The 18183-nt window shown below is 32.0% G+C and overlaps 1 protein-coding gene across 1 annotated transcript in view; it reads right to left on the bottom strand.

The window, feature by feature from the left end:
* Nucleotides 1-12863: 12863 nt before the first annotated feature.
* LOC129802361 (cyclic nucleotide-gated cation channel subunit A) overlaps nt 12864-18183 on the bottom strand; it is a 224183-nt gene continuing 218863 nt past the window's right edge. The window contains exons 11-12 of the mRNA XM_055848112.1: nt 13630-13787; nt 12864-13389 (exon numbers count right to left, since the gene is read on the bottom strand). Coding sequence (XP_055704087.1) covers nt 13103-13389; nt 13630-13787 — 445 coding nt within the window. The 3' untranslated portion in view covers nt 12864-13102. The remainder of the gene's footprint in view (nt 13390-13629; nt 13788-18183) is intronic.

Genomic DNA, 18183 nt, shown 5'->3' with positions numbered 1-18183 from the left:
CTGATGGGAATGTAGTATAATCATGATTTTGATTATAATTACATTAAGTCGCTTTTCGGCTTAAGCCGTTGGTCTGTTCAGCACATTACAAATCTTGTAACTGAAATCTGAAGGAAATGAGCAATATATACTTTCAAAAGACATTTCATTTATTCTGATTTCTGTATTTGATTCATTCTGACCTACTCCTAATGCAGATAGATCAACATTAAGAGTTGAATAAAATACTTATTTTTTAAATATATTTTACTGATATTTTGTGGAAGATGAGTAGAAACTTTTCGAACTTACTTTAATTGAATTACCCAAATCATGTTTACAGAAGCAATATTATTCTGTATTAGTCATTTTAAAAAGAAAACTTTTAAAGATATGCTTGTTAGATATGTCTACAAATTTAAAGTTTATGATATATCAATTGATATCTCGAATCCAAAATTAGCTTATCATGTTTGTCTAACTCTGAAGACACTTGCTGAATGTTTGAAATCTTGTTAACAAGCACACAAAACAGGCAAAGTAAAATATCCATCTCTGCAAACTGTCTCGTCTTTGATGCTATTTTGACGACTCCGCAAATCGTCAAAACATCAAAACAACTTCACCAAATTGTCAATATTTGTTTTCTATTTGCAGTATAAATTTGCAACAGCATATATACAGCAATTTTGATGGTAAGCTTGAGTGGTCATCCAAGTGCAAGCTAACAGAGAAAACTACAAAAAAAAAACAGTATGATATTGAAACCGTCCGTGTAATTTACTTACATTTGGCGTACGAAATTGAATTTGTCGAACCTTGGGCATGTTAATTGAGTCGTGCTCTTTTTCGTCTGTTTGTGGACAATTTTTAGTTGAAGCCCACATTCATTTTCGATTGATCTAGAAAAGTGTATTGAGAGGCACACCAAAACGGAAATAAATTGCTCAGGGCGCCAAATTGTTCGCTTCTGAGTATCTCATCGCAATTAATTTGCTGACCAAAGATAGTTTATGGAGAGTTTTTGTTTGGGAAAATTGGTGCTTGTGGCAATTGATGAGATTATGGATCAATTATTTTACGCTCAAAATGGGAAGTTTGGGAAATCCTTGAAACGCAGTCAATGTCAAAGATGAAAAAAGTCTCAGAAGTGTTGGCTGAGACAATTTTCAATTGAATTGGAGAGGGGTGAATTAAAAGATTACACTTTTTTTTTAAAACCATGAACTGTCTGCCTTTTCTCATATATTTCATAGAAATTACAGTAAATTCTGGTATTGAAAACGTAGTTTATATTAACAAATATTATGTAAGTTTTAACTTGATTTTTAAAGTAATTTTTTTCTTTTAAATGATTTTTTCACCGATTACTTTCAAATAACACCTTTTTTGAGGATTTCTCTGAGGAATTTAATTCTCTGACAAACATTCTTCCTTTATCCATCTTCAAGATCCAAGATATTTACTCTCAAAAATTACTATTTACATGAAAAAAGTTTTACTTTTGGCATTAAGTAAAGATATTTTCTTTTTTTTTTTGGCTTTACATTCTCACATCCAACAAATTCATCCCTTTTGGAATTCATTAATTATTCCTCTTTTTGAATATATATTTTTTATTTTTTTTTTTTAAGAATCTCTGTATTAGGTAAATTTATTCTGGTAATTGGATAATTAAATTTCATCTGCAGATTTATTCATTTTCTCCTTTTTTTCTTGTTTAAATTACATTATTATTTATGACGTAAAATAGTTCTAGATTATAATTTAATTAATGTAATAATTTATTTTTTTCTCATCGTCAATGCAATAATATTTAAGTATCAAACTTTGTTTTCACTTTTTGGCAGTATTATTCTTTTTGAAATTTAATTTATCTCCTTTCATTTTCCGCTGTTGATAAAGATTTTCTTTACACTAAGTTATAATTACCGTTTTTTTTGTTTAAAAATTTACAAATTGTAAATTTAAATTGTCACACATTCCCTCCTCTTCGTTTTTGCATTTCTGGTTTGTTTTAAAAATTCATCTAAATGTAGTAATGAAGGTGGACTATGTTATGTAACACTTGTCTTACTCTTGAATTGTAAGTTTCCTCATTTTTTTTTGTTTGGTATTCTGTGGAATGATAAATTTGGATATTTGCTATATGTATTAGATATACAGTGAGAAAAATGAAATATTTGATATTGTGATTGTGGTTATTTGACAATGTATAAAAAACAAACAGTTGCAAATTAATACACTGCTACAAATGGTTTGACTTGGATTAGAACTAAAATTATCTAATACAATGTGCATTTTACAGAAATATATATATATTTTTAACAAAATCTGTAAGGACTGTAAATGTTTTTAAACATAAATTAAATCATTTTGATTAATTTTCACAAATATTAGATTTAGCTTTACATATTTTGTACAATATTTTATCGTAATTCTAATGGCTTTTCAAATCAAACCGTTTAAGCAGTGTTTATTATTCTTAGCGAATGTTCTAGTGGTTACTTTAGGTTTCTTGATTCACGAGAAAATTACAGTTTAGAAAATTAAATCAAGAAGGATAGGACTGTGTCTAGTTTCCAATGCAAGCGATAGGTTGAACTGATAAATGAGATTATGTCGAAGATAACCTAATTTTCATTGTACATTTTGGACCACTTATTTTTAAATTTAGAAAATTAGTAATAATTTTGTTTAAATGTCATAAATTTGGCCTTGTATCTTAAAAAAAAATGACGTTCCGTTTGACGACAAAGGGAAAACCGGGGCAGGATTAGCCACAGATAGAATTACACACCGGGATGGTTTAGCTTTCCTTGGAGGATATATTCAGCTAATTTCTATATTTATTCAGAGTATTTAACTCCCTCCCTATTTATTGAAATACTTACCAATCTGATTCAAACATGTTTTCCATAAATTATAGGGAAAGAATAATTTCATTTGCTGGCTAACTCTGCCACAGTCTCCCCTATATAATCGCATTCTAACCATATCTGCTACAAATAATCGTAATTTAACGAAGGATAGATAATCGTGTCGCTTATGGTTTACTCAGATGAGTCCTGATCAAGAATCCCGAAAGCCAAAATCTCAAAAGCCAAAATCCCGAATTACCCTAGACACACTTAAGACTTAAGCCGAGAGACGGCTTAGTGGAAAATGATAGTAATGTGGTTTAACCATTATTTCGAATTTAACTACGCTAAGCCGTCTCTCGGCTAATCCTCAAGTCTGTCAAGGCCCCTAAAAAAGTGTCATAGCTACTCCCACGATTGCACCGGAGCTTCCTGGAGGCAAGGGGAGATGTTCTGTGTCTTGGGGAATTATTCTACACATTATCCTCCATATAATTTTATCCATTTCGGTATTTTGAACATTCGGATTTTGGCTTTCGGGATTTTGGCTTTCGAGATTTTGGCTTTCGGGATTTTGGTTTTCGGAATTTTGGCTTTTAGGATTTTGGCTGTCTCCGACTCAGATACCGTTCTGTATAGTTTTGTCGGCAAATAGTGTTCCAGTTATACCGATAAGCGACCAAATATCGATCAGCAAGAATCACACCAGTCTGTTTCAGATAAATTGTTACGATCTCTCTTAAAATTATACCGATCACAATACGATCTTCCCGAAAAAAGATCACATTTTTCCCACAATTGTGCATAAATCGTGTCGATCAGATGATATTTTGCTGAATCGTACCGATTTGTTTCTGCTATTATCTTGGAGATCTACGGACCTAATATTAAAACTTTTCTGATCTTTTCGTTCTAAGGTCTTGGAGATCTATGGATTTAGGATTAAAATCTTTCTGATCTGTCCGTGCTAAGACCTTGGAGATCTGCGGACCTAATATTAAAATATTTCTGATCTGTTCGTGCTAAGATCTTGGAGATCTACGGATCTACTATTAAAATATTTCTAGTAAAATGTAGGGGAATTCTGTAACAGCCTGACAATATTTTATAAATTTTCGTGGTAAAATTTTGGAGCACGACAATATTGAAGGCCAGTGAACATCTATTGGCCATTGCATAAAAGCTCCATGAACCTTTTAATGATTAATATAAATCGCATATTCGAAAAGTTTTCCCGAATTTATTCAATAAAGATGATTAAATTTGCCATATGACATTGTCAGGCTGATACAGAATTCCCCTACAGATCAGAAATATTTCAATAGTAGATCCGTAGATCTCCAAGATCTGAGTACGAACAGATCAGAAATATTTTAATATAGATCAATAGTCCCGATCTTGATTTCCGATAATATCGTAGCGATCTCAGCAAAAACCAGTAGCCGACATGATAATCTTTTTACTAATATTGTATCGATTTCCCTTTACAAAGATCGTGCCGATCTGTCTATTTTTGCAAAGAGTATGCCGATCAACTGATACTTTGAGAGGATCTTGTAGATCTGTTTCTGCTGGGATCTTACCAATTTGTCGACTTTGTCTGAGATGTGATCTTTTGAAAAATCGTGTTGATCTGATATATACCACAATATCGACCAAAATGATATCGATATATCGATTTTTCGCTAATATTTCATTATGCGACACATATGGGACACTGGATCACCTCTGAAAATGGAGTAGCACCGAACAGTGATTTTTATTTCTAAACTACTTAGACTATGACGACTATTTCTTCAGTGTACAACCCTATAGTAACTATGAATTCATACAGATCTCGTCCTCTGAATTATAATTCCTAATTAAAAATTCGTAGTATTCGGTGCTACCCCGTGTTCGATGGTGCCCCATTTTCCCCTATCTACCCCAAAAACTTGATTTTGTGTATTGAAATATTAAAAAAAAAAACTCGTATTAAGATCATATAATTTTCCTCAAACTCCACTTAAAACCGATAAGGACAACTTAACAATTTAAGGAGTTTTGATTGTCCAAAATGTTCCTTTTATAAGGTTATCTCAAACCTAACCTCTCTGCAATATTTTTAATAACTTTCACTTCGCCCGCTTTCATTGTAAAATTTTTGCATAGATAAATTTTTAGTCATATATCCTTTATCAGCCTCCTTCCGCTTTATTTGTCCAATTTTAATATTTTTCTATTGTGTACTCTTGGGATATTTTTTTTTCATCTTTACATTTTCTTTTATGTGCCTTTTTTGGTCCCGTTTTCTTGGTAGCTCTGGGAATTCTCTCTAAGAATTTTATTTACTCTTTGTCATTTGGTTTTTTATTAGAATAATTTAAATCACTTGTCAAACTTTGCTATTTGTTGAAATGGTAGAGATAAAGCAATTTGCTACAAATTATGAGAAATTATTTACTTTAGTTGCAATGTAAAACCACAGGACAGTCAAAGAGTATGTAATAATTTTTACCAATTTATTAACTCTTTAGTCGCATTTAACTCAAGGTCCATTTGAAGAGCTGAAGGGTGCTTTTGAAGTGACTGTATATACTCTATACGACACTCCAAATGTCTTTTTTAGCACATTTTTATGCGACAGTAATTCTCTATTACAATGTTCTGTTAGGCATAAGGAAAAGTTGCTTGAACTTCCCACTATTCTGGTAGAAATGCGAGATATCTTCGTCAAATTGAAATATAATCCTAGAAATGCATCATACATTCACCAATTTGTCAATTTATAAATGGAATTTGTTAAATGGCAGTGTGGGAGGAGTGACGGGAACTTTCAACGAAATATATTCACACTCTTATCCACATAATTAAAAAATCAGTCCCATAAAATATTTTAGTCCAATCTCGTTCTCTGATTGGCTAGAGTTTAAATGCAATTAAAACACTCAAAGCTTTGGCCAATCAAACAATTCGATGAGACTAAAACAGTCAAAGGAATTAAATATTTAATTGCATGTGAATAATGCTTTAAGATTAAAATTATAAATGTGCTGAAATTTTAATTTGTGATATGATGCGCTGTGAAAAGTGTAGGTAACATTATTGATTCTTTTTCGAATATTTGTAATGATATTTTCATTGAAATTTCCCTTCACATTTACAATTTCATCACCTAAATTTCCTATTCGTGTTTAATTTTTTTTAAGAATCACTTTTAAGGTAATTTTAACTGACTATATCGTGAAATTTGTGTACCATTAATATGGTCATACTATTGTTACAGTGGAGTAAAATAAATTTGATTATAAAATTTTCTTATTACAGCTTATACGTGTTTTAATATCTAACGAAATCTAACTACATTTTTCAATAGTTTTATTCAATGACGTCAGAAATTTTCAAAATAAGTAATTATACTGCCTGAAGGTTTGAATTTCTTATCACTTTGTTTGTTCGGTTTTATTGAAGGCTCGGTAAATTATGATTAGGGACATTATTCAAATTAAAAGCTTAATTAAACTTGGTGAATTAAGTTATATGGAGAATTATTGCTGAAGATGGTAATGATGTGATTTATTATCCTGATATAATTGTTAAGAATTAGGGTTAAAACAGTTACTGAAAGAACAAAAAATTTCAGCCAAGACACATGCCAATTATTACGATCACTGTGCAGTTACAAGGCTCTTTGAAGATTTTAAATAACAAAAAAAATACCGTCTTTATTATTAGTTGTGTTATTTTTCTGTCAAAAAGCTCTATCCTTTATCCATAAAATTATTACCTTTAGGGAAAAAATAATTATAACGTATTTTTGTATGGAAAACATGCACGTTAGTGGTGGGTTTACAGTAAAAACACGTTTTTCGCATACGAGTACGTCCTGAACAAGCTACAAAGAATTTAGGTCACGTCCCCATGAAAGTAGTTCTTATCGGAAATATATTTATTTAAAAAAATCACATTGTTGTATTACCAGTGGAAAATACACTTATAAAGGACAATGGGCCAAAACGTATGAGAGGTGGTCCGTGTGGCGTCCACAGACGGAACAATGTACATTTTATAGGTGATGGTGAGAAGGAGAAACTAGAGAGATCGCCTTTATCCTTACGAGAAATACTCTTTTGACATCGAATTACTTAAAATCAGCTGAAAGTGTCTTCATGAAATTTGGGATGGGAGTGTATGGCTTAAGCTTTGTTCCACTCATAATTCCCTGTCCTCTCAATAGCTCCCATACAAAATGGAGACTTTTTCGATCATAACTCCTTTCTGAAAAGGAGTAGAAAGCTAAAACTTGGCATGGGATCAAGGTTTATGGAAGTCTTTTTAACCAAGTACGTACATATATAATAGCTCCCATACAAAATAAAGGCCTTTTTTACTAGAATTCCTCACTGTCTACCACTGTCAAACTACTCTAGAAGTCTATTTATTTTATTTTGAGGCTATTTAGTCATATAAAATCTGAATATAATTTGAAAAAAAAATCAGTCACAAAAGAAGTCAAAATAAATAGTGATTCTACTGAACTCGATAAATACAATAAAAAAGTCCAGAAAATGTATTATTAACTTTAATTCTGCCGTTTGGTAGTTGCTGAAACTTCTTTATAGCAATACTGTACAGTCCAACTGTATACCTTTCTTTAAAGCTTACATCGATCAAGATTGGATGAGGAACGATGGAAATATGGAGATTAAAACAAAGTATTGCTTCTATCCACTTTTATCTACATTTTTTGACAAAATTTCTAACTCTTAAAAAAGTAGTAAGATCTCATTAAACATACAAACGTATTGTAATATCATAAAATCGGTTGAATATTTTCGAAACTTAACAACACTTGTCTGACACTTAATAACACTTATTTGAAAATTTTGATGACCTGGAGCACTCCTTGCAATTGTCTTGTGAACTTATTTATCCTGTTATTTCGTAAGGTTTTTCGAGACCTTTCAATTGAGTATTCATTAATTAAATTCGGTTGATTAGTGTCTGAGGTATACTATATATTATGCAGTGTAAGGACATGATTTTATGTCCATTTCGAGACTATATGCAGTCAGTTCTACTTTTTAGTTTTAGAAACATTCCCCCAGGATTTAAAAATTTGGTCCGGGAGCAAAAGTTACGACTTATACCAATGCCTGTTCAATGATGACCATAAACCACGTTTGCCCATTGTCCTTTAACTGAGCGCTTAATAAAAAAATTGGAGCCACTTAAGTGAATCACACTGCTTCGAGCAGTGTCCAAAGATCACAAAATCCTAAACATCAATTAATAAGAACCTAATAGCTCATTTGCCGGTAATATAATTCTGAACTTAAAAGTCTTTAAAAAAGATCCTTAAGGCTGTCTACACACTATGAGCATTTTTTAAAAAAATTCTTTAAAAAATAACCCTAAAAAGGTTTTTAAAAACAATCGGCTCTACACTAGTGAAAATTTTTGTAAAAAAATGGATTTTTTACAGAAATTTGCCTAGTATGTAAGCAATTTTGTAAAAAAAACCGACCCATTTTTATTTTTTAAAAAATTTTTTAAAGAATTTTTTTAAAAAATGCTCATATGTGTAGACAGCTTAAATAAAAATTTTCCTAAACAATTCTGCTGATAAGAAATTAGAGAAGATCAGTCATTTGGCTAAGCCTAGATCTAAAACTCATTTTAGACGATATTACTAATGTATTAGAGGAAAGTGATGCACATTGAATTCGGGCAATTAGGACTTTTTCAAATACTTTCAAAAGATACTGGGCCATATCATGATTTAATTTATCTCCACAAATCAATTGCGAAGCTAAACTCAATTATAATAGGATTCAATTCCATTTAAAAATAGAAGAAAAAATCAAATTTCAAAGCTGTTCCAATTCAAAGGTGCTCTACTTCCCCCATTTTCTACATATTTATTCACATAAAATACTTTATTCTCACCGGGATTTCTTATTTGTTAAAGCTTTGGAAGCTTCAAATCCTATCGAGCTTATGCCCAATCAGAGAACTAGGTGCGATAAAAATATTCCATAGAATCAAAAATTTAGAAGCATATGAATGATTAAATTGTATTCTCGGTCTTTTTTGGATAATTCTGAGTCAAGAAACACGGTATAGACCTTTTTTAAAACTTCTCTATTTCCTCCTGTACGACGTTTCGGAGATTGGTTGTCTCCTTCCTCAGGTATGGGTAGGTATGGGGAAGCTTTTATCAGGTTTCTGGGGAATTACTCTGACAATCACATACACTTGGACTTCATAAGACACTTTCTGGGACGATGTCACCATTTGGACGGTTTGACGCAGAACCGTCAAAAACCGTTTGCGTCAAACCGTCCAAATGGTGACATCGTCCCAGAAAGTGTCTTATGAAGTCCAAGTGTATGTGATTGTCAGAGTAATTCCCCAGAAACCTGATAAAAGCTTCCCCATACCTACCCATACCTGAGGAAGGAGACAACCAATCTCCGAAACGTCGTACAGGAGGAAATAGAGAAGTTTTAAAAAAGGTCTATACCGTGTTTCTTGACTCAGACATATGAATGATGCTGAATTATTGAGAATTTAAAAATTTAAATTTAATTGATTGGTACTGCTGAAGGAGCATAATTTGTAATTATTTTGGACAGAGCTTACTCAGGACGCTCAAGACGTTAAAAACTAATTCTCCACCTTTTCATGTTTCTTCTGTAAAAAAAATATATATATTAAATTGGCATATACTTTATCTTAATGTCTTGGCACGTGAATAAATTAATTTATAAATTTTATACTATAAATGATTATACCAAATTATTTAAAGTTTTCAAATATTAAAAATCAACTATTTCTTTTTGCAGTATTAGTAGGGATTTTTAATTAATCTTACGTTGATTAGATGCGTTATGTTGACAGGATAAATAGGAGAAATTGAAATTCAATTTAAAATGTGTATCGTTTTCCTCAAATAATAACCGTAGTTCAAAAAATGAAATGAATATTTTTTTTTGGTCAATAAGAATTATTTATGTGAAATGGTATGATATATTTTTACAAATAATTTCTCAAAGTAGACGCAATAAATTTAAATAAATGGATATAATCAATTCGAACAGTGCAGTAACTTTCTTTAAATCTCTTAGAAGTGTTCTTGGGGAATAACTTCAATGAGGGTGACTTGACTTATGGGTGAAATTGTTGGTAATAATGTCAAGAAAAAAGTTGACTGTCTCACATTAATTCTCCAGCAATAGATTTCATGAGCTGTCATTCTCAAAATATAATTTAGTTGACCCTCTTTTTCTTCTCACTCACAACAATTTCATAACAAAACGCGTGCAACATTGATTAATGGAATTCCACCTAATTCGTGAATGATCCTCTAAAACACTGGTTTTGGCAATTTTTCTTCATTCACTTTCATTTTTTCTGTTTTTTGTAGCTAACACAAAGTTTTTTTTTTAGGCAATTGGTTCTATGTACATTTTTTCACTCTATACATTCCTCCACGGTCTGTAGAATCACAAAACTCACCTCTTGAACGTCCATTAACGACAATTTTTTTTCTTTATATTAATTTTCTTTCTATTCTATTTACAAATCTAATTGTGGAAAATTCCATAGAAGTTTTCCACAATTTTCCCAAAATTTATTTATTTTCTTTTGATATCGATCATGAGGGATGACATAAATTAATTTATTATCTAAGTATAGAAGCTTTTAAAATTTAATTGCATTGTGATTTTGTAGTAGGAAAATTTTTTTCAATGGACATTGAGAGCTAGATTGGGATACTCAAATGTATCATAATTTTCCATCATGAAAAATTGCAATGAAATGGAAAGATTCAACGAATATTAATCTCATAAAAATTTTTTTTTTAGTAATTTTTCTTCTTCATTGTATGAAACCATATGCAATACAATGTTATTCCTGTTTCACTTTAAATGACTTTTTACTGCTCTCTTGTCTTAAATTTCTTCATAGGGTTTCTTATAAAGCTTTTTATTTCCATTAAAATTCTCCTTCCATGGCTATTCCTCAGCACATTGTCCTTAAGGTTTATTGTGAAACGATACATTCTTATGAAGAGCAATGCACAAAATGTGCACACTGCAAATTGCTAATGCTGAACGGAGAGATTTTTATATGAATAGTATTTTACCCGTTTTATTTCATTAGATTTTCTTTATAGTAACTTATTATTTTACTATTATCTCAGCTACTTTCTCGAAGATCTATAACGTTTTCACCTTGTTTGGAATCATCATCCAAATTGATTTAAAAGAGACTTTACTCCACTTTACAATTTTTTTTTTTTGCAGTGAGGTTGTATTTGAATTTGTAAATATGATCGTTCTATTTATAGTTTAAGAACATGCCTGTTCAAGAGAAATGCCTTCGGATACTTCTAAATTTTCAATTTGTAGTGATTTAAAAAATACGCCCCACCCAGAGGACTATTTCTGGCATGAAAGAGCGCATAAAATAAATTCAAAGCAAAATAAAATTCAAGAAATCCACGCCCACCCACAAAACAGCATGTTTCCACCCTAAATTCCAGTTTTATTCTACAGAAGCAAAGGGATTTTTACTTATGAAGAAATAAGACTGTTTCCGTATAAGTTCTACAAGAAGTAGGAGAAGGTGGGGCACCTTTGAATTGGGGTAGCTTTAAAATTGAGCTTTCCTTCCATTTTTAGGTGGAGTCTTATCCCTAGACACAATTACGCCTTAAACCGAGAGACTGCTTAACGTAATTGTAATAAAAATAATGATTTGATTACATTTTCATCAGTTTATAGATTAATCCTTCTCTCGGGTCAAGCCAAGAAACGGCTTAGTTGGTGCGAACCTGATGAAAATTTAGTCAAACAATGATTATTATTATAATTACGTTAAGTCGTCTCTTGGCTTAAGTCGTAAGTGTATCTAAGACATCATCATCATCATCATACAATTTCAGCTTCATATTAGTTTATGGAGCTAAACTGTTTTATAACAAGGTTTAGTTTTATTTAAAAATAGAAGAGTAAAACCCGTAAAACCGAATTTTTAAAGTGCCCAAATTAAGGTACCCCACTTCCCCCTATGAAATTTTGAATTGTGAAGATTGTGAATATCATCAATGGTTAAAACCTTTAATCTTCATCCAAAACCCAATTAAATTGCAATAAATTAAAAAAAATACACAATCTAAATATTACGAAAAAGATGCCTCTTTTTGCTTAAAATTTCTTTAAGAGGCGTGGCCTATTTTATTAAAAATGCTATTTATGGATATTAACTTCAATCTTCATCTAATATCCAATTAAATTGTTATAGATGACCAGAAAATAGATAATTAATTAAATATTATTTAAAATAAAATACTTTAAAATTTTTCTATGGCTTGTTTTATCACAAATAATTCAAAATTTTGTTAATTTCAAACTTCATTAAAGGATTTATGAAAGTGTTATCAAAACGAAACTATAAAGAATTTTACTGTAAAACATGCACAAGAAACATGGGTACTCTTGTTTAACAGTTTTCCACTTCTACGATCTTCAGGAGGCGTGACTCATTGTACTACTATTCATATTATCCTCTTGGTACTTTTCAGATTTAATGCCGTATCTGGTTTTTTCAAAACAAGAAACTTATTGGACATTACTAATACTGAAGTTTATGATTTTTTTTACAAGGGGCGTGACTTAAATTTACAAATGGGAGGAGCCTTATGACAAATTCAAATTCAGCCTTACTGCAAAATATATTGGATTTAATAAAGTCACAGTAAAGTGAAGTAAATACCTTTCAGATTATTTTCGATTTGGTTGCTTTGGAAAAAAATATTACGCCAATGTCTAACTTTTTTTTAAATATGTACAATAAATTTTGAGAAATACCTTCTCTCCATTTCTACAACACTTTGAATAAGTTCTAGACTTTTATTATTTACACATAATCCATATTTTGGAACAAATACAGAATTTATTTTATGTACATTTTAAATGCAATTCACCCCCAAAGGGAGCAAAAAAACTTCATATTGAATTTTTGTTCATTATATCATATTTTATTTATTTATTTATTTATTTAATTTAAGTTGTATAGGGAAAGAAAAAGAGCTGCCCAAACACGTTAGTAGCCACCATCTCAGTAATATGCACCGTGTCTTTTGCTAAATGGTGCCAAAATTGGTTCGTCTTGCAGCACAATAAATCCTCCATTGTGACTCCCGTTCTCAAGGTGTCCATTTAAGACATGCAGGTGACATACCTTGCAACTTGTTGGGGCAGCGCGCCCCCGTGTTATATGATACTCTCGCGATTCCGCTCAATTTCCTCAGCCTCATTCTCCTGATCGATGCTGGAGGCTGAGGATGCACCACAGATCTGCATCTCAATCTCCGCCAGACGATTTTCCAGTTCCCACTGTTGTTGCGACAGTTTGGAGTTGAGGGCAGCATTTTCCGCCTCAACCGTGTGTAGGCGCTCACGGAGGCGCTTTATTTCATCTTCTAGAACCTCATGGGAAGAGCCCAGGAGCGGTGTCGCACCGGATGACTCCAAATGTGTCAAACTCCCACATTGTGTTCCTGCCAAACAAAAACACATCGTCAATCTCAAAAGTTTCATGAGCTCTCAACACTCAAGTGTATGCTCGAATAAGTTAATTAGTCAAACAGAATAAAAGTGACGACTGCATAGTGCATCCCATTTTCATTATCTCGTAAGCATGAGATAATGAACAAGAAATTCTGCTCTTTAGTGCTGTCAGCAAAATTTTATATAACTTTTGGCTGGCAATATCGTTACAAATAAATTTAATTCTTTACTTTGCTGCGAATGAGTTCTGGAATGTGATGATGCTGCTCGGCTTCGTGGTCTTCCTTCTAGGCTCGGGGCGCTCGGACTCAGGGATCCAGGAGATTCAAGCAGTCGGGATCGATCAGTGCTAGGCTCCCCTCGATGAGATCTCGGACTCGGTGCTCGACTATTTAACAGACAATATCACAGAATTAAGGACGGTATATACATATTCCTGTATACTGAAAAAAAGCTTCACATGTATTCCCTGAAAATTGTAAGAAGACTCCGTAGAGTGTGCGACTCATTCGACAATTGTTCATCCAGTCGACGGTCAAACACAAGAATCCTAAACCTATATTCCGTTGACATCAAGAATTGATTGACATTGTCAAACCCTTATCTCGAAACGGGAACTGAAAGTTTCTGGGGCTTATATTCGAGTCAATTGTCTCCGTACTTCGAGATACTTTCATGACTAGTTCACCCCGAGGAAATCGAAAAATACCTGACACATTTAGTTCCCCATTTTACTTCTCGAACTCAAAGAGAGAGCAGTTTATAATCGACGTTTTTTTTTCTATTTGTCACCGTCCTAGAGCTTAAACGGTAAAAGATATCAAGTTCCGGTCTTCGGTGACTCCCAATTAAAAAAACAATATCTCCAGACATTTTTTTCTTCACCCTCCTATTAGGGCTTAAAACTGTTAAAAATTTAAAGTGATATACCAAGTCTTTGAAAAGAAACCAAAATGAAAATTCTTCAATTGTGTCGACGACTTTAAAGTATCTCACTAACTTAGGAGATTTGTACGAAAATAAATCAAATTCACGGGCATGGAGAACTTTTAAGAATTACTTACTATCAATTTCGTGATTGTCTGTTTAGAAAGATAATTCAAACAAAACCGATCATGTCATACAAGATACCATTTTCCCTTCAACAGAAATAATGTTTGTTAATCTAGCTAAAGAGATCAAACCAACTTTACCATCTTTACAATGGACAAATGTAACATAGCAAAATATACTAATTATTTCGTATGCAGTATATGGTATACTAATTATTTCGTATCCTGGTCTCTAAATGGTTAATGAGATAATTCCCCTATACCAATTCTGTCGTATACGGTAACATTTGAAATTCACGAAATTTGAATACCAGGATATACAGAAATTTCAATGGGATTGGGTATCACAAAACACCGTATTAAGTAACGGAAAACCAACACAAATTTTCGATCTTGGTTACTCCACGTGTTTTAATTTTAATACCTCACAAAAGGTTAATATACTCCTTAAATTTATAAATAGAACCATTAAAGAGTACATCATTGATTCACCGATAACTTAATACATAAATAAATAAAAAAAAGTATCTCATCAATTCCATTAATTAAAATATCAAAATAGACCGGCAAAAAAGTTAGCTACGCCTAATATTTAAGAAAAAATATGGTTATTTTATATTAAAATTAGAAATATATATTAAGTAGGGGAAAGGGGAGACCGGCATACTAAGCTGGGATACTTTTCCACCTTTTTTACCTTTCAAAATATGTTCTTTTCTGAGTTAGCTCCCTTTTAATTTTATATAAGAATGATAAGGAATCAACTAGCTTGAGTTTGTCTCCTGTTTCACAAAAAAGAGAACGATAAATTTATTTTGTGCCCCTTTTATTCAAACAAATTGCGTGAGCAATCAAAAAGAGTAAAATTTTGGAAAATAGGTTCTATTAACAAAAATTAGCGACTAGGGGAAAGGCTCATAATTTTGTCCAGTTTCTTATTTTGGACACTTTGAGGATAACATTGGACACTAAAAATAAATTTATTAAAATGATGGATTTTTATTCCAATATTTGATGAATAATGAATTCTATCTCAATATTTGTTCTTTTTGGAAGATTTTAACACTAAATACGTTAAATTTTGAATATGATTTGAGTTAAAATTGCTTTGTTGAAAATTCAGTGTGAGCAATTGCTTACGGTAAATATGACAGAACTTCGTGTTTACTTCAGTTCTTATATAGCTGTGGTGAAGTACTAACAATGTTTCTTTGCTTTTTTTGAGTGATATTATTGAATACTCATTGAATATTGTGTTGATTCATGTTAGTGGTGATTTGTACATTTGATCTGAAGTGAGATTTGCCTTGTGAATTAGATTTTTCGTGTGAAAAATGGGAAATTTTTTAAGACATTTACCAGTGAGGTGATGGCTCTTATTTTGGACAGGTGTTTTTCTCACGAAATTTCGTGAAGTTTTTGCTTTTGTGATGACTAGGTTGGACAAATGCCTGGAGAAACAAAGGAGCATCATCTATACGAAAGAGATGTAGCGAGAAATGCCCTGAAAGGCTCCCGGAAAGGTCAGGGAATGAGCGAATCCGCACGTACTTGGAGTATTGAAGTCAACTCACTTTAATGAATGATATGGAAAGTTTCCGGGCTTCTGTGACATTCTACGTTTCCCTTACATGAACAGGAAGAGGACTTGGTAAGATTGGTTCATCAAATGAAGAACAATGGGCATCTTATTGAGGCGGATTAGCTGTCCAAATTTACAGCCAAGTTGGACAAATTAATAAACAAGTTGTCCAAAATAAGAGCCAAAGTCACCTCTACATATCAATTCATTTTTAAACGTATTAAAACTATTTTTAATAAAAATAAGACGATAAATAGGTTGCTAAGTTTCTAAACAACCCTTCTGAAAAGAGAGTAACGAGAAATGTCAATTAGTATTGAAAATATGGCACTTCGAACTTGGAACTTCGATGCTTATAAGCAGACTGTCCAAAATTATGAGCCCTTACCCTATATCCGAAAATTTATTAAATTTTCTTACTAAGTGCATTATAAAATATCAAAATCGCAAAAAAGTGATTTAGCCCCTCGTAACTTCCCAGGAGCGATAATTCCTCGACTTTTTTTTATTATATTTCGACTCCTTATTGCTAAGGGGTCTTTTTTTGGAAGAATTTTGGAAATTTGAAGTTTCGATTTCTTTGACATCACCTTGTTTATCCGTCCGCCTGTTTGAATGTAACCAGACCTACAAGCCAAATGGTTAGGGATAGAGACTTGGGACCTTTAGGAGACCCCCACATAAGTCGACCCAAGGACCGTTCACATGCTCTCATTTTCTCCAATCCTAAAACCATGTTGTTTTCGGAACGCTCAAGAACAAATTCCGTAATCTTTTTATACATCTAATAGCTGCTTTAAAAGAAAGTTTTCTTATGCGAACAAATAAATCTTGCCAAAATTTTGTCAAAAGGATGTTGTTTCCCAATTTTTCAAAACTTTTTTTCACATTTTATTATGGAAAACGTCCTTCGACAAACATTGCATAAAATCCAGTTGGCCTCCAGTTTAACAAAATTTTTCCATATTCTCTTTTGAAGAACATACTTCTAACAAACTTTTCTTGTTAATGTGACAAAACTATTTTTGAGTAGTCGTATATATTTTGTCCATTTACAAAGATAGTATTGAATTATTCCTGATAACTGTTATGCGAGGTAAAAGATCAAATTAACTACTGAGAGGGTATTTCTCAACCAATACGCTCATGTTTTCGTTCAGTGGAATTATCTTAAAATTTCTAACAAATATGAATCGGTCCCAATTGGTTATGAACCGGTACTGAACAGCTTATGAATCGATAAGTAATTTTTAAACTAAAATCAATTTGATATTACTTTTACACCATTTCGAGTGAACTGAGTGATTTCTAAGTATTCTTGAGACATATTTTGTAATTCTTTTGCCGGAAATATTAATTTTTTTTTACTGATTGAATATTTCGTTTTATTCTCAAAAACACTTTTTATATTCAATGATTATTATGTATTATACAAAAAATATTTGACTAAAAGTGAAGAAATATATCTATTATATGTTAAGTGAATAATTAGAATAGAATATTTACTTTTATCTATGTTCACTAATAGTCATTTTGGGATTTGGAAACAGTCCATAACTCGTTTAAAAAAGTCGTCTTGAGGCATATGAATTACCAGGCGTCTCCATTGGAACCTCTGCCAAGCAATTGCCTTAAACAACAGCCTTGGTAATTTTCCAAAAATTCTAAATATTCCATTTATAGATAGCCAAAATTCCTATACTCTAATAAACTCTATACAAAGTATCATGTGATATCTCATCTGGGATGAGAAAATGTAAGTAAATTTTGTCATCAAGTCAATTTAGGATTCTTTTAGAGATTTACGAGTGGATAGTATATTTGCTTTCCGTATTAATGTCTTCACATGATATTGGGGTACATTCTGGCACTTGATGAGGAGTTATTTGTAGGTTTGGGCCTTTGTTGAAATTCATAAATTTTCAAAAAGCAAAACACTTTACCTAAGCCCTTTGTTAATGTACAACATTCCACTGCAATTTCTCTGGGCACAAGGCAACTTTCCCCATTTATTCTACACAGAATGTATGTTAGAAACTTTTGAACTTATCCACACATGACAAACAAACAATGATGCCCTGCCATCCTGGAAAATTCACACTCTCTACCGTGTGTTTATCCCTTCAAATGGTACTTGTGCTAATTCTCAG

Source organism: Phlebotomus papatasi, chromosome 2 (assembly GCF_024763615.1).
Source record: "Phlebotomus papatasi isolate M1 chromosome 2, Ppap_2.1, whole genome shotgun sequence".
NCBI lineage: Eukaryota > Metazoa > Arthropoda > Insecta > Diptera > Psychodidae > Phlebotomus > Phlebotomus papatasi.
This window is presented reverse-complemented; position numbering and strand designations above follow the sequence as displayed.